Source organism: Cyrtonyx montezumae, unplaced genomic scaffold, assembly GCF_038088225.1.
Source record: "Cyrtonyx montezumae isolate F1298 unplaced genomic scaffold, pur_monq_1.0 scaffold_8, whole genome shotgun sequence".
In the NCBI taxonomy this organism is placed as follows: Eukaryota; Metazoa; Chordata; class Aves; order Galliformes; family Odontophoridae; genus Cyrtonyx; species Cyrtonyx montezumae.
The window spans coordinates 14,888,967-14,907,784 of NW_027072089.1; the positions used below are offsets into that span (position 1 = coordinate 14,888,967).

At 32.2% G+C, this 18,818-nt stretch overlaps 1 protein-coding gene across 3 annotated transcripts in view; it reads left to right on the forward strand.

Moving 5' to 3' along the window:
- The window catches only part of CSMD3 (CUB and Sushi multiple domains 3), a 512,136-nt gene that overhangs the window by 324,789 nt on the left and 168,529 nt on the right, over positions 1–18,818 (forward strand). For all 3 annotated transcript variants that reach the window (XM_065752466.1, XM_065752468.1, XM_065752469.1), the window contains 4 exons: positions 6,671–6,787; positions 11,043–11,258; positions 11,894–12,082; positions 15,932–16,101. In XM_065752466.1, coding sequence (XP_065608538.1) covers positions 6,671–6,787; positions 11,043–11,258; positions 11,894–12,082; positions 15,932–16,101 — 692 coding nt within the window. The remainder of the gene's footprint in view (positions 1–6,670; positions 6,788–11,042; positions 11,259–11,893; positions 12,083–15,931; positions 16,102–18,818) is intronic.

The following is an 18,818-nucleotide window of genomic DNA, read 5'->3' on the forward strand; positions in this document are numbered from 1 at the left end:
TCATACATGCTAGGAGAGCACTTTTGAAAAAAATAATTTTAGATCTCTCGAAATATAAAATTTTGAGGATGGCAGTAAAACTATAAAACCATTAGAAAATGACCAAAGGAGGCCCATGAAGATATTGAAGCATCTAGAGGACAAGTCTGAGGGGGAGAAGCTGAGGTAACTTAGTTTGTTCAGACTAGGAAAAGGTTGAGAGGAGGCCTCATGTAAGTCTACATCTTCCTCAAGGGGAGAGTGGAGAGGCAGTTACTGATCTCTGCTCCCTGGTTACAGTAATAAATTCAAGGGAAGAACATGGAGCAGACCCTCAAAGAAGGGTCAGGTTGGTTATTAGCAAAAGGCTCTTTCACCACGAGAGTGGTCAGGCATTGGAACAAGATTCCCAGTACAGTGATCACTACGTAGAGTTCATGAAGCACTTGGACAATGTTCTTTGACATCTGGTTTAATTTTTGTTGGGCTTGAGTCAGTGGTACAGTCTGGCTGGAGTCCTGAATATAGCAGTGTTCCCCAGGTGGCAGTAGTGGGTCTGGTCATATTCAGCATCTTCATCAGCAACCTGGATGAAGGGACAGAGTCCACCCTCAGCAAGTTCATTGATGATACAAAGCTGGGAGGATTGGCTGACACATCTGAAGGCTGTGTTACCATTCAGCAAGACCTGGACAGACTAGAGAGTTGGGCAAGGAGGAACCTGATGAGGTTTAGCAAGAGTAAGTGTAGAGTCTTGCACCTGGGTGGGAATAACTGCACACATCAGTACAGGTTGGGGCATGGCCTGCTGGAGAGGAGCTCTGTTGAGAAGGAACTGGGAGTCCCAGTGGACAACAGATTGGTCATGAGGCAGCAGTGTGCCCTTGTAGCGAAGAAGGACAATGGTGTCCTGGGGTGCATTAAAAAGTGGCCAGCAGATTGAGGGAGATGATACTCCTCCTCTGTTCTGCTCTGGTGAGGCCACATTGGACTGTTTACAGTTCTGGGTTCTCCAGTTCAAAAAAGACTATGATCTCCTAGAAGGAGTCCCTCAGAGGGCCACAAACATAGTAGAGGGTCTGGAACATCTCCCATGTGACGAAAGGCTGAGTAACCTGGATCTGTTCCTTGGGAAAAGAAGACTGAGAGGAGATCTGATAGATGTTAATAAATATCTAAAGGGAGATGGAAGGCAAATGGATGAGACCAGGCTCTTTTCAATAATGTGTACAAATAGGATGCAGACTAATGGCCTAAAACTTGTACACTGAAAGTTCCTTACTAACATGCAGAAGAACTTTATGGTAAGGGTGACAGAGCATTGGAAGAGATTGCCCAGTGAGGTTGTAGAGTCTCCTTCTATTGAGATATTCAAAACCCATCTGGATGCCTATCCATGCACACTTATTTATTATATTTGTACATTTATTTATTCTTAAATGCAGTTTGGTTTATTCTCCATAAAGATGGGATACAATACCTAAGAAAAAAACATGCAAAGAAATGTAACCCATATTTTCAAATCACACTTGGTAAAATAATACTTCTTAAGAAAGAAATTACATGTTTTTGAGCTTTGCTTAGAAAAATTATTACTTGTTTTACATTTACATCATTTCAATCTAACATCTGTGTATGATTTACTGAGTACCTGTCTGTATGGATTCTCTTGAACTTTTCACTGTATCTCTTCCCAGTACTTAACTGGCAAATTTTGTCATGTACTTTCTGTTAGAATATTATAACAGAATATTTTTTTAAATTTTGAATATTTGTGTGGAAACTTATTTTAACAATATACAAAGTATTGTATTAATCCCATTAAAAATGACAGGATAATTGTAGTAAGTGCCCAAGTGCTTAATTAAGTGTAAAGATATTTCCATTCCCTTCACCGTAACATGAAATTAAATACTTAATAATTCTTACAATGTTTTTGAATTAGGAATACATGGTAACATTCTACTTGATCAGAATTTACTTAAGAAAATTAATAGTCAACACTGGTAAAAAAAAAAGATATAATAACAAGGTGGAAAATATTTAATGTTTATATTGAAAATAGATGTCCAAATGAAGTAGTAAATATGACTTGTGTGGTACCATGAGGATCCTACCCAGAAGTTCTGGAAGAGGTGTTACATTTTTTCTGTTAATACATTTCTAAATTAAAAACAATAATTTTGTTGAAATGAAACTTAAAAACAAAACAAAAACAGTGCCAATGTTGAGTGTGGTAGAATCTAGAATGAGATCTGTCCTCTAGAACTGAAAAGTACTAATATGTCCTGTTTAGTTTTAGATTTAACTAAGATTATGTAATACTTCTTTTACAAACTATCATCTTATTTTAGATTTAAATAAGATGATGTAATACTTCTTTTACAAACTATTACAAAATAGGCTCTATTTTGCTATACTCTTGCAAAATAAGTCAAGGTTTCTTTCAAGGATGTTAATAATCATTCAACATTTATACTATTTTCTTGTTACGCCTGCATCCCTTTTTGAGACATATTACATTTACTGTAAATAGGGAAATGAGATGCTTACATTACTTGATATGTGAAACACACACACAAATTGAAATAGTGAGTTCACTATTTCAAAATTTCTTATTGTTTATATTTCCCTTTTATAATAAAACTACTTAGTAACTGAAAATCATGTTAGAATTAGATTTTTAATTGGAAGTTAGAGTCATCTATCTATATAATTATAGAGTCTATCTATAGAATTAGATTTTTAATTGGATGTTAGATTCAAGCAGCTGACTGTAATGGAACTTCTTTGCCTGTATACTTGTATATACATTTATATACATAAAAACATATCTGCATATCAGTAGGTTTATCTTTCCATTCCAGTACATTGCTAGACTTCCTTAATGGTGCTTGAAACCATTTGTAAAACTAATTATAATTATTAATCAATTAGAAATGTGTGCTTCAACTTATCCCATCACAGTGTAAAACAAGTAATTTTCAGTTACTTGTATTTGTATCAAGCTGATCTAACTGAAAAGACAACATTTTTTTGCAGATAACGTACGTTCTTCTTATGTGCATTTTCTATTTTTTGAGACAGTTGAGATTGATCACAGTATGTTAGTTTTTCAATTTTTGTAGGTGATATAATTTTAGTTAGAAAAGAGATTTAATTTTTTTCTTGTTGTCAATAACACGTTAAAATACATGGATATAAGTATTTATATATAAAGTGTATTATTTCCTTTTGCTTTTCATAAAATAACCAATACATTCTCTTGATAATTTTCTGTCTCTTTTGGATATGGTGACCACATTTTTTTCTCACATTTGGTCTCCATTATTATACCCTGATTGGTTCTGAAGTAAACTTATATAGACAGTTATATCTAAATAACTTAGTTTTAAGTAGGTTATAAAACTTATTCAAAGACATCAGATGACAGAGAACATAATTAGTGATTGATACTGATTTTCATTTTATGTTAGAAAATACAAAATTTAAGAGGTAAGATGTTGTTCTGCAAAGAGGTGATAAACTATTATATAGGGTGACCTCTGCAGGAAGAAATTATACAGACTGACTTCTGCAGCAATGCATAAATATTTAAAAAATACAACAGACACATGCAAAACTGAGAAAAGAATTCTATGAACAAATGTTCCTTGCTTATTAACTGCTTTCACAGTTTAGTGTAAAATAGCAATATGCTTGTTCAGCTCAGTAACAGTAACAAGGCAGATCAGTACTTGCAATTAGTAATACCTTGGACATAATGACAGATAATATATCTGTCAAGAGTATATTAGGAAAGTTTAAGTCTCATTTAAGTGAGATAATTAAAGCCATAAATGTGCTTTGCCAGCACTCCAAAGTGAATTCCCAAAAAAGAAATGAACATAATGGCACATAAGACCAACTAGATAAAAATTTGAAAATGAACAATTTTAGTCTATTTCTGACATTAGAAGAGTGGTTTTTTTCATAATTTTATGGTAGAATGAAATCTGATCTGAAATGAAAATGAAACTTGATAGTTTTATGAATGACAGCATTGGGTACTATGGTGTCTTTCAGGGATGAAACACGTCCTCTCACTGAGACAACTGCAGGCAGCCTGAATAATGCTTCTAAAATTATTTTGACAAAGAAAGGGCTGTTTTCCTATGTAGTCTTCCTTGCTACTTCTTTGCATAGTGACTGATTATTTTGCTGAGCAAAAAGAGTACAGTAATTTTTCCTTACAACATATGAAATCCAATTTTGTAAAAATCTCATTTAACGTCAATGACTTTCTCAGCCACTGATTTCCACTGTTACATTTTAATCTTCAGTCACAGATATCCAAAACGTACTTCGAAGTTGTCAGATAATTTCTGATCACCACATTGCTGTAAACATGCTTTATACTATACGTTCAGGTATCTGTATTATTCTAATGTTTCTAATGTTTGTTTCCTTTATTTCTTGTTATTTTTTTCTTTGTCCTTCTGGCAAAACATATTAGTGAAAAAGAAATAGATTTAGACATTTATTTTTGTCTTGATTCAGCTGTTCTTCTTGCATAACAAAGAAATTAATTACTGTGTTCATAACATCATAAATTAGAAAAGGAACATGTTTCATGTACTCCATTTTCCATACAAGAACTAGTACTAGTGCACTAGTTATTCTAGTGCTTTAGTTCTTTGGTTACTTATCCATTTCACTTTTAATCCTATCCTTCATCTATCTATAATCAGATAAAGTGAAAAGAATATTCCTTGTAGAAGCTGGAAAATGGTGGAGTTTATTCTGTTGTTTTTATTTTAATCTGTTTCTGTTTTCCTTTGCATTCTGAAAGAGTCAGTTACTACTAGTGAAATTATATGTTTAGAATGTTTGTCATCTTTATCAGGACGAGTGCACATTTTGTATTTCAAATCTGTCAACTTGGCTTTGTTCAGTAACATGCTGGTCCCTTGATGCCATTGTTTGCCATCTGTTAGCCTTCATTTAGTTAGAGTGAATGCCATAGATATTTTTTTCACCATTTGAACTCTTGAAAGTACCGCTGTAGAAGACTTTATTTGTTTGGACTATGTCCCATGACTATACAAACTGATTACATTTTCTTATCAAATAGGGCTGACCTAAATTATTTACAAAGTAAATCTCCAGAATATGCAATAATGTGATTCTATTTTTCTAATGCCTAAATATAACAAGATTAGTGGACAGTCATTACCTCATTCTTCATTAGAGAATTGAGGAAGAAAGTTAATTTTTGGGGGGCATCATTTATCTGTGGGAAATATGATAAGATTCAGTAATAGTGTTTCTGAAGTATTCTATTTCAGCTTATGGTACTGGATCTCCATCTTTCAAGCTTACCACTTGGCTAAAAAGGCTAGAATGTTGACAAAGAAAATAGCAATCAGAAAGAAACTGTAAGACTAAGATTAAGGGAGCTTTCAAATAGTGGTTAACTATAACTATCAAATGAGTTTAGTTAGGCAAAATTGGATGTTATTTAATTATTTATTTTCATTCAATGTGTATATGAGTACAAAGAAATCTAGAGGATATAGGTAATATAAACCTTTTTTGTTTCTATTGCTTTAACATCTATTGTTCAGTTAATAGTGCAACTGCGTTGCTATTACAGAATCTCAGAGGATCTCTGACAATTTGTTTTGGTGTTCAATGAATGCTGTAACTTGAACATGCTGAAATATGTATAGATTTCCTGATAAAGTGTTATATAGTTCTGAAGTGAATATAAATACAGCTACTAATTCATGTGAAGAAAGAGTTCTGAGTAACTAATTTTTATTATGCTGTTTATTTATTTTCAAGAGGAACAATTATTTTGATGTCTACGATAACCTTTCTCTCATAAGTGGAGCAGGGTTCTCACCAGTTGTAGGCTCTGGGTGGAGTTTTTTTGTGTCTTCTCTCTCCATTTAAGAAGGTGAAGATCAAGAACTTATACTTACATGTTTCCACAGTCTTAATGTATCCTGGAATATATCACGAAACGTATATTAACAACATCCAGTTTTCATTTCTATTCTGTAAGAAAGCTGTTTTTAAATGTATACTACTTTCTGTTCAACAGAAACTTTTCAATTTTTTTTCTTTTTTTTTTATACATTTAAAAACAGCTGACATGCAGTGTAGTGGTCATCCTCTGAAAATTTATGAACCTTTATAAATATATATATATATATATATATATTCAAAACTATTATGGAAAAGAATTAAAAACACATGTTTTCTTGAAAATAATGCATCTCTAGATGCACTATAAGGCAGAGTACATTCTGGATATTCTCTCCAGTTCAAACCCTGATGTCCACCTTAGCTCCTGACTGAAGTGCTGTTATTTGGCATGTAATCTTTTTCTTTTTCTTTCCTCTTCCTGCGGAATTTCTGCGCTTTACAGACTCACAGGGAATAGTTAAATAAATAAATAAATAAAACAGCTAAAGAAATACAATTTTTATTTACTTAATGCCTATTAAAAAGTATGTTAACTCTTCATTGATTTTCTTTCATATTGTGTAAAAAAGGACTATGTGGGATGTATGTGGGAATCTTGAATTTGACCAGCAATTTTATAAGTAGTTTTAAACCAAGAACTTTTAAAATGGTTGTTTTCTAAATTTTTCCTCATATGTAATTTTATTTTATTAATATTATTATTTATTATTATATCTAGCCTTATGTGGTGGAGATGTTAGAGGACCTAGTGGGACAATTTTATCCCCCGGTTATCCAGAACTTTATCCAAATTCACTGAATTGTACGTGGACTGTGGATGTTACCCATGGTAAAGGTAAATACATTCTTTTTGTTTGTTTATTTGTTTGTTTGTTAACACATATAAGTCAATATTCTGTGCTACACATACAAATTACAAATTTAGGTTAGCCACAGGGAACTAGAAATTGTATTGCTTATTTCTTTTTTAATTTGTTTAATTCCAGTATTTCCTAGAATTCTGGATGTGAAGTAGGCTCATGGAGAGCTTAATGCATTTTGCAAAACAGTAAGTCCCTGAAATATTTCAGTTCAGATAACAGATGGTTGGATGTGTGTGTACATTAATCTATATAGCTGAAGGAGTATGAATGTTTTTTCTATGTTCATGGAAGTGCCTTAGCTTAGAGAAATATCAGCCTGAATTAGTCCTTGATATTTGGACTTTTAATCAATAGAAGAAATTGAAATGAAGATTTAAGTGAGGATGTTATTCATAAGAAGTGAAAATAATGAGAAGGGAAAGGCTTGAAAGATATCTCTTATCATGCAGAAATTTGACATTATGACTAGTTGTCTGGGAGGAAATGTCAGAAAAATCCTTTTATTTTGAAGAAAATTAATGGTTTCAGCTTACTGAGGAAGTTTTTGAGGGTAATAGCATGTAAATGGCAGCTCATATATATCTATGGATTCAAGAAATAGTATGGTTTAGAAATGTGTGTAATTGGAGAAAAAAAAAAGATAAATGCAACTGCTTAAGAGAACATTGAGAATAGTAAGAGGGAACTAATGACTGAAGAGTTAATGAGAAACAGAGGCTTTTAAAAAGAAGGCTGATTATTTGTTGAAGGTGGATATCACTGTTAGATGGCCTTAGTGTTAGATAATTACCATTACAGAAAAATAATCCCTTACAAATAAGCAGGTAATTTCACAATGGAAGAGAGAAACTTTGCTCTGGGAATCCTATTTTCTACTCCATTTCATGCCTAATATAATTTGTATTTCATAATGTCACGGAGTATCTTGTATTGGCTACAGACTAATGATGCAATTTTATATATATATAATATTTTCTGCAGACATTTTCTTTTTACAAAATATAGTAGTTTAATATCAGATTACAAAGATGCATGTAATATGTCACCATTCAATATTGTGAGGTACTTTTAAAACACAAGTTTTTGAGTTACAAATTCATATTACTGCTACTGAATAGCAGGTGACTAAATGTATATATTTAGTTAAGATCTATATATTACATCTGCATTTTTTGGTAAGAAATGCTCTGTTTCTTCGTGCACAAATACAGATTTAAATAATATAATCTACAGTATATGTTTATATGGAAGGGGGATAAAACTAGGTTATCTTTGAGGTCCTTTTCAATCTAGGCCATTCTATGATTCTGTATGTTTTTATTTTACTATTTGATTATCTTATACTTGCAGAACTCTGGAAGGATTTTTTATTCATGTATTTGTGAACTAGTGTTAAGATTGTAAAATGTCCATTAAAAAATTGAAATTATTTTTTCTATTTTATTTTGTTAACCAGAATAATGGAACTTAAGTACTATTCCTGAAGATAAAACTAAGCATGTATCTTTACATTAATTCTTCGGTTTTGTTTGTTGTTGAAAATTAATGTATACTGAAGTGAAATTACTGGAGTGTCAATGGTATATTTGAGACAGCTAATAGAACAACTAATTTAACCCTGCCTCAATGCTTGTTTTGTGATATTGAGAAATGGTATTATAGAGGTATGCCTTCATGACTTTAGTCAAGATTTTAAAATATTCCCCTTACTAAAAAGAAAAGAATTTGAGGGGTGAGGCAAAATGAGAAGGAATCTGAGCATAACTTGAAAAATTATTCTCTGGAGATGACATATATTAAAGTGATGAAACTTTTTTTTTTGCAGGAAATTAAATTGTATTAGTGTATCACAGAATCACAGAATTGTAGGTGTTGGAAGGGACCTCTAGAGATTCACCTAGTCCAACCCCTCTGACAAAGCAGGCTCCATAGACCAGGTTGCACAGGTTTTTTATGGGGTTTGCTTAGATTGCTTAGTTTGTCAGTCTCAAAGTGAAATTTTTGTGCATCAGTTCAGAAGAAATGTAATTTGACCATGAATCTGAATTCAGTGTGTGATTTCTGTCAATTTATCATCAGTCAGCTAAGGAGAATAAACATGACACTGAAACACATTATTGATAATGCTTATACAATTCTTAGATTAAGATATTATAAATACCAAATGGATTTTGGGGATTCTTTGATTTTGTTTTATGCATAAAATGCAACCTAATCCAGTAATTTCTGTATTTGTGCTTCTAAATGAGGGTATGTTTATTATGGGAGGCTACAGCACGTCTTGGATGGGGGGATGTGAGAAGAAAAGGAGTTATAATTTAGAAGATTGAGTAGTTCTCCAGTATCTAAAAAGGGAAGACAAAACTCTCTCTCCAAGGAAGGGAAAGACCCAAAGGATTTCTCTTGTATTTCTAACTCACGTATCCAGTTTGTATAAAAACTGAATGTGAATTCCAAAGATTTCAAGAGGTTCATGCAAATACATGGTTATCCATACACAGAGACACAAGTGTTTTTATTAACATGCCCCTAAACAACAACACCACTGAAAGTGACATTAACAATACAAGCAGTGAAATCCTGTTTCTCCAGTTGGGCTGATTGGAATAGGGATTTGCTAGTGATGACACACATTCACACAATCTCATCTTGCTCACCAGGCAATCCAGACTAATTAATGTTCACTAGTGCTCATTCATACATTCACAGTCTGGATACAAAATAGGCTTACAAAAACAAACAAAAAAACAACCACAAACAACAACAGCAACAAAACAAAAACAACACAACAAAAACCCTGCAACATCAGGAATAGAGGTTAAAAAGAATATAGGACTTGCTGCAGATATTGGGTGTAGTGCTTAGCTTGAGAGGAGAACTTATAAGTCACTTGCTTACAAGTCACTGTCCATTTTTCTCGCTCAATTTTCAATTTTCCCACACTTTTTACTTCCTTTTCCACTGTGATCCCCTTACATACCTTTGGCCCTAAATGCCCTACAAAATGTTTTTTGAATTCTACAAATACTATTTAAAAATCAGATAGTGTTACATAATCTCCAAAATTCCCTCCAGTATTATTCATTACGTTTGTAATTTTCATGTTTTCAAAGATAATGTTGTTTCTCACCTTCTCATCAGTTACTAAATTGTGTTTGAAATGCTACAAGATTACAGTGGTATGCTTATCATCCAAAAGTCAAGAACTTAAGAGTTCTAGTCGTCAGTCTTCCACTATTTTCTGCCTATTAAAACTTGTATATGTGCATATATGGTTTCTTGATTTCCTTATTGGATTTTATTTTTACTGAAGAATTTAATTTTTGATCAAGTTTATGTCTGCTACTACAATATGTTGCTTATGACAGTGCCTGAACATCACTGATCTCCATACACTACTTTCATCTTCAATCTTCAGTACGTGAACGGATCTTCCTAAACTTTGCATTGTCAAATTAATTTAACACAACCTCAATAGCTGTTTTAGAACTTCTATGCCACTGATAGCAGAGGTCTCAAAAATATCTTACAATGATAATCAATTCTCTAATTCTGTGTTTTGATTTCTTTTTCTATGCGTTCCACCCAAAGGCCATGGTTTACATTTAGCCACAGAAATGCAGAAAAATGTTAAGTCCTGACTTTTTAGTTTTGTTATTTCTATTGAGTTCCAGGATATATCTTACTTTCTAAACATGTGATTTGTATCTGATGATTTGCAAATAAACACATACTGTTTATATATGCCACATCTTGAAAGATGTATTTTTTTAGGGTACAAGTTCTGCTGCTAGTGCCATGATTATATAATGTCATATATTTGATTTTTTTTTTTTCTATACAAGGATACCAGTGACTTGTTATACAAGGATACTGGTAACTATTGCGAATAAGTTTTACTTTTCTTATTATTCCTTAAGATGTTAGAAAATTTGAACAAATATAATGATTCATCGGATTTTGTGTGACCATACAAGAATGTCTTTGAATTCCATAAATCAAATGTCTGTACTTAACATCTAAAGTAATAAGAGGAAGTGAGATCCAAACCAACTTGCTGCAATGATATCAATATAAAAGTCAGTAAATATATTAATTCTAGAAATAGTGGAATGTCTTCATTTTCTGAACCATGTTTCATCATGAAATAAATGAATCTAATTAGTGTCTTAATTACATGTGTGTTACCAGAGTGATATGTAAATTAATTCTGCTTTTTTCTCATAGGTGTGCAGTTCACTTTTTACACCTTTCATCTGGAAGATCATCATGACTACTTACTAATAACAGAGAATGGCAGTTTCACACAGCCGCTAGCACGTCTGACTGGCTCAGAGCTTCCCTCACCAATCAATGCTGGTCTCTATGGAAATTTCAGAGCCCAGTTACGCTTTATATCAGATTTTTCAATATCATATGAAGGATTTAACATTTCTTTCTCTGGTAAGGGAATACCTGGAATGTCTTCTTCCTGAATACGTACACATATATATATGTATATATATACAAAATATATAAAATATGTTTACAGCTGAAGTAATTTTGAAAAATGAACATACTGAATCATAGATTTGTTTCTAAAGCACAGGTTTTAGTTCAAGCAAATCTCTGTACCTTTGTAGACATATTTATTCTATATTATAAATAAGGTAACAGTAAACTCTAGGAGGTATTATTAACCAAGGGGAAGAAACAGAACTGGTCTAATTTCAGTTAGCCAAATTCCAAATGAGTCCAACAGTCAGTCATTTAGGCTCTTGTACTGCAGCATTGTTTTTATTCATTTTATGCATGTGGGAAATATATGGCTCTAAAAAACATTGGGTTATGCATCTGAAAAATGTTGTGAATGAATTCATTATTCTAACTTCTAAATGCAGTAAAATGGCCAATGTAACATTCATGCATTCATTTAAAAACAAACAAACAAACAAACAAAAAAAAACCAATATTGAAATCTGTTCTAAAGGTCAGGTGGTAATATACAGAATTTACCAGAATTATAAGATTAAAAAAGGTCTGATAGAAAACACAAGTAGTTTTCCCTCATACAAGTTGATTTACTCTCTTGTTTTCAGAGTATAATCTTGAACCTTGTGAAGACCCAGGAATCCCACAATTTGGTAATAGAGTAGGATTTAATTTTGGAGTGGGCGATACTCTGACATACTCCTGTTCATCTGGATATCGTTTAGAAGGAACTTCAGAGATTATCTGTCTTGGTGGTGGCCGACGAGTATGGAGTGCACCTCTGCCAAGGTGTGTGGGTACGTGGTCAGCTGCTTTCATTTGCTTGTATGTGTAGTCATTGTCCATGTATTTACAGATATACAGCATGGAAAGGCATGGTAATACATCTGTTAATTTGAAAGGTACTTTCATATCCTCCATATCATCTTAATCATTTTTTATTTTTTTTTAATTTAATTAGTGCTGTAAGTAAACATCACAGCATTACAAACTATAGCCACAATGCTTACTCTTCTTATTTTGTTTTATTGTCTAGGAAAACTGTATTAAGTTGATATTTATCTATTCAGATGCCTAATTATTGGCTCTTATTTTTCCATGTAAGTTTCCAAGTTTCGCAAAAATTTAGTCGTGTTTAGATAACTTTGACCAGGTATATTTCATACAACTAGGTCCATGCATAGGACAGAAGTCTACATAGGCTTCCTAGGTACATTAGAGAAGAGTATGTTAAGAGAACAGTCACAGAATCATAGAATCACAGAATCGTAGGGCTTGGAAGGGGCCTCTAGAAATCATGGAGTCCAACCCCCTTGCCAAAGCAGCTCCCTAGCCCAGGTTGCACAGGTAGGCATCCAGGAGGGTCTTTAATGTTTCTAGAGAACAAGACCCCACAACCACTCTGGCCAACCTGTTCTAGTGCTCCATAACCCTCGTTCTGATTTGAGAACAATAACAAAGATTACTGAGAGGAAACACTCTGGAATAGCTCCTTACACTCTCAGCTCACTTCAGAGATAATGTATGTATGTAGCTTCAACAGGAAATTTAAATTTCAACAGCTAAAATTGACATAGCTGAATTCTTCTTAAAGGTCTTGAGATTTAGTTCTATGGAGAATGTTTAAATACAAGCAAAAAACATCAAACAATTTCTCTAAAATGTAAGGTAGTTATTTGCCTGTATTTTTTTAATTATATAAGAACATCTACTATATTTTTTCTATCTATGAGAGCTGCCCCAAAAGTAATGCCTCCTAATTTTTTATGTTGGCCTATGTCATCAGAGGCGATGATATGGTTGGCGATATGGCTCAGTCTTCCCACCAATATTTCATTACATTTTACAGCTGTACAACAGATGGCACTAGAGGAGTAGTCTGACAAAATGGCCTCAAACATGTGAGAGGATATGGTGCAAAGGTGTGCCAATGAATTCCTCTATGCAGAAAAAATTGAACCCTCTTGCTGAGTGTTTCTGGAGATAGTGGATAGGAGCACAGTGAAGTTGTGGGTAATGTATTTCAGAAGAGGCAACAGAACTAAGGAGTCACTTCTGCTCATTAAGATTTTTATGAGCAGAAGAGGAATTGCTTCCATAATCCCCACCTTTCAAACCAATTTAATTTACACATAAACAGCATCTCTCCTACAGAAGAGATAGTTTAGCAGCTGAGTCACTGTAGTGCATAAGTAAAGTTACTTTAGTGCAGATGGTGATTTTTTAAATAAAGGAATAATAATGAATGCATGCACAGCTGTAAAAACATATATATATATTTACTGAATATTCATCTGGAAATGTTATTATGTTGAAAATGAATTGGTAAATTATCAGTAAGAAAGAATTTATGCAAAAACAAAATAAAAAAACATTTGGTTTTCATGATGTGAAAATGTGTCTGTATGCTTGGGGAAAAAAAAAGAAAAAATAGCTGGAACATACAGTGTGAAATATTTTTCTGTTAATGTATTTCATTCTTATCTTTGAAAATGAAAGATAGTTTCAACTAGAATAACATATTAAATCATTTTCTCCTCATACTAAAAAGCTACTGTTATAGAATACAGTTCATACTTCCTGGGAAATGTAATGATTTAACTGAATGCTGTGGGATTGTTACTTTGATAAAAGCATAAGAAATACTTGATGACTTGAGGACTGTTACTCATTTTCTTTTCTTTTCTGGTATCATGATGGTTGTGATCATACATTATGTGTTCCAAGCATCTTAAAGATTTCGTTCTCCCTCTGTATTAAGAAAAGTACAATGAGATTAATACATTTAATTATGTGAATCTTTTCCTTATTTTTAACAGAAAACAACATGGTTCTCAAGTATCAATTAAAAATGACTGAACAGCTGTTTCACTGCTGTACTCACTTGACAAAAAAAGAAAGTTTTGAATTATAGTTCTGTCAGGAGCAAAATTGTTTGATCAAGATAATACCATAATTCTTGTGCCTTTTGACTTATTTATCTGAAATGGAAAAGAGTATACCTTAAATGAAATTATAGTCATTTTACTCCTACATATTATAATTCAAACTGACCTATGCATCCTCAAAAGAACAAATACCCATTTAGTGAGAATAAAATAAAAGACATGATCATGTGGTCTAGAACGTTTCTCACTTTGATGTAGATTATGTGAATACAGCTTTTCTAAGGCAAAGTTTTGACACCTGAATATTTTCAGTAATTTACATATATCCCTATTGAAGTACATAGCCATCAAGGATTTCTTCTGTTTTGTTCCATTTCTGATTTGGTTTTCTGCAAAATATTTCTTTAGCTGCATACAGAAGAACAATAAGCCTATAAACAATATAATGTATAAGTTTAGTATAAATTAATATATATTTCAGTATACTGAATTAGACTTATTCCAGTGAGCTAGGTGCTAAGAAAAAAGTGAGTTCTTAAAATAGATTTCATAGATTTTTTAAACTACTTTTGAAGGCATTAAATGTGTTGCAGCATCCCATTTCTTATTCAGAGAAATTAGAATCCAGTGATTTCCGCAAGTTTTAACAAGTATGAATGCATTCTTATGTTTCTGGGTAAATAAATGGCGGGAATATTTAAGTGATCTGGAAAATTTACCTACATTTACATTTAAATCTAAATCTATTAAAAAGAGAGGAAGTACTTTTGCCCATTCAATATAATGACCATTAATCAGAATAAAGTTAAAAGGGAAGGAAAGAATTCTAGTAGTTTGTCAATGTTAATTTAACATACTTGGTTCTTCAATGTTCAAAATATTTTACTTAAAATAATACAAATATTCCAAATTATGGTAGCTGATGAAATTAGTTATTAATGTCTAATGAAGAGTTACGAGAATTTTTCATGTTAATCATTAAACTTAGTTACAGAAGTCCTCAATTAAATGATTTTAGTTTTGGAATTATTACAGTATTACCTGAAAACACTTTTCCATTTTTATTTTTAACTTTTTAAGCCCCATTTCATTCCTCTTTTTCTTATGCTTTTGTTTACTTGTTTTTCTTACTATTTTCTTCTTGTTGTCTGTTAATGAGATTTTTTTTTATTGCAGTTGTTTCATTGGTAGATTTGGAATAACTATTTTTCTATTCTAATTTATGCCATTGAATTTCATATAAATTTTAGCAAGTTGATAGTAACAAAAATTGATCTTTATCATTAGTCTGTGTGAATATGTGTGCATGTATTTATGTATATGCCTATGTGTGAGTACAAATATATATATATATGCATATATAAACTTCTAGATTTTTTTCACTTTCATTTATTTTGCATGTCTACATGTGTTTGGTTATTTATTTATTTATTTGTTTGATTTTGTATTGGAGAAATAATTTTCCTTCAAAACAAAATTCTATAAAGAGCTTTTAAAACATTATGACTATGGAATGTTCCCTTAACTGAATTTTAACTCTCCATATATCTAACAAACTTTTATTCAAGTGTTGGAGCAACTTAAAAATATGCTTGTACGCTTCAGTCTCTATCACAAACATATTAAGAAATAGACTTATAATATCAATGAACGATAATAATTTTGAATTGATTTGCATTAACATTCCCATTGTCACCATAATTGAAAATATTCATGCTTTTTAATAAAATATACCTTAACATTTTCTTCTACCTGCAGCTGAATGTGGAGCCTCCACAACAAATAATGAAGGGATTTTACTGTCCCCCAATTATCCTCTTAACTATGAAAACAACCATGAATGTATTTATAGTATTCAGGTACAAGCAGGGAAAGGAATAAACATTTCTGCCAGAACATTTCATTTAGCTCAAGGAGATGTTCTTAAGGTAAGCATCCTTTCTTTTTTTTTTTCCTAATCCTTTAGTGCCTCATGTCACTGAATTTGATCTGTCTGAAGAGTGTCGGACAAGATTACATTAATCATTTCTTAGAAAGTAATTGTCTAAATAGACGTCTAATTATATCAGTTACTGTGATGAGATGATCAGCTCCAGTGCAGGTTCCTTTTCAAGCAGTAGCTATGGCAAGGTACAGAGAGATTTTCTGAGCTGAGGAAACCTCAGGGGAGTCTAGAGACCTGCCAGAAGCTAGTAGATTGCTACTCTCAAGAGAGTGGCTGACACAAGATTGTACATTTCAGTACAGACAGGGAACTTGTAGAGAGTCCAGTGAAAAGCCACTATGACTGGGAGTCTGGAGCATCTCTCATGTTAAGAAAGGCTGAGAATCCTGGAACTACAGCCTAGAGAATGGAAGACTGAAAGGAAATCTTTCTTTAACCCTAATTTATTTAAAATTACTGTATCAAGAGGGCGGGTGTCAAGTGGATTGGACTAGGCTCTTTTTGGTGATGCTTAGTAACAGGATGAGAGGGAAGGAGCACAAACTGAAATACTGAAAGTTCCTTGTATACAAAAAACCTACTTTTAGAGTGGCAGAACACTGGAATAAGCTGCTCACATGTGTCATGAAGTCTACTACTCTGGAGATATTTAAAACCCACCTGGACACTTTCTTGTACAACCTACAGTAGGGAACCTGCTTTAGTAGGAATTTCAGATTAGATCATGGTTAGATCAGAAAGTTAAAAATGAGTCAGTCACAAGTTTTTCCAGAATCTACTCCCCAAAACAAATTCTTATCAGACCACAAATATTTTTAAAAATAAAATTGAAACTATCAACCAATTATTACACTCATGTATGTGTGTATTCTGCTCTTAGTATTAAACATTAAACTTTGAGCAGAATTACATCTTTTGTACATTTTAGTTTTCTTCTCAATAACTTTATTAATTATGCTGTGATATAATAATAACATTTTTCCCTACCTCTTTCACAAAGAAACTTAATATATTGTAACTTACTACCATTTTGTACATGAAATTTAAACTTCAAATGATTCTGGCCTTGCTTGATATCTAGCATCTTCTTCAAGATGATTATCATTAGCAAAACAAAAGAAAACAATGTAACAATATCACTAGGACTTTCCAAAGTTTTACAGAGCTATTTTAGCTTATAAATATAGTAGCTTTTTTATTTTTACTTAGATGTTAGTTCTGTATTTAGGTGTAAATTTCCAAATGTACACATTGTTCTTCCTTGTATTTAAAGTTGATAATGATTACAGGAGGTTACTTTTTACACACACCGTCTAAATGGATGTACTAATTGTCTGATTTTTCATAATAATCAATGGGATGTCTCCTAGACAGAGTAACATACCAATCATATTTTATTAATAAAAATGGATTTTTTAAATGTCAGATTCTGTTCTGTAGATACCAAACTGAGAAGGACTGTGGTACAATTTAAGAAATAATGCTGTTTTGTATTAACTTCAGCCATCTGAGTTAGGATTTCTGTCATAAGTTGTCAAACATGAGCACTTAACAATGGAATTTATTGTGGCTAAAGCATTAACAAACCTAACCAACTTATGCAAAATGAAATCAGGCAGCAAGAAAAAAACATATATATACATACAAAATTAAATACTGTTTTAAATAACAATAAGAAAGGTGCTTTTAAGTTGCCATTAAACATCCAAATAATATATGCAGCTATGTCATTGCTCCAGTTTTGGAATTTCTAAGTGAAGCAAAAAAAAATTGAGTGAAGTTGTGGAAAGATCTCTATGTTAACCAAGATCAGCAAAAAGAACTGGAGTCCTTGAATCCCTGTTCACATTTTCTTGCCTTTCCATTAAAACTATGTGGATATTTTTTAGGGTTGGATCTTTAGTATATAAATATAAATTTTCCAGCAGCGTAAACATTTTTTTCTATTTTTTTCTTCCTTAATCATTTAATGCACAGTCTTTAAAATATTTATGCACTTTAGTTTTTCTCAAGTGTCATTTCAACCATATGCGCTACATTTTTTACTAGAAAATGTTAATTCATAGGTACTTAAAATTAATTATATTTTTATGCTGCTTCTCAATGTGAATTTCAGTGAAATACCAAATTATTTATAAAGGAGGAAAACCACCACTCTGCTGTAAATGTCACTGGCAGAAATATTTGCTGTGTTTTGCAGTCGTGTCTATTAGATAAAAATAGTATCAAGTAGTTTAGAATGTTTGTATTTCATATCAGTTATCTTGAATAGTAATGAGCTAACCTTTCTCCTCATATATTTTTAAATTCTACAAGAAATATTTTTATTATAATTATTGCTTTATTTCAGCCTATGTGATATTGTATCAAGACAGAAACCCGTGATCTTTGGGAAAGAATGAGACCTGTTAAACTCCTTCCTGCTTCATCTCTAAAATGAAGCTCATTTAAATTTTCTTAATCGAATCCGACTTTTTCCAGGTGTTCATTTAACAAAGGAATCCAGTTTCAACAAATACAAGGCAGTAGTCACACATTCTAGAGCTTTTTTCATGAAGTTAGTTCTGACATTGCTTGTGTTAACCTTTAGTCTAATGGTCTTTATAATGTTATAAGTGATTATTGCTCATCTCCAGGAAATGATAAAGATGCAGGGAAAGATTTAATATATATCTGACTTGGGAACATGGAAATATTTAC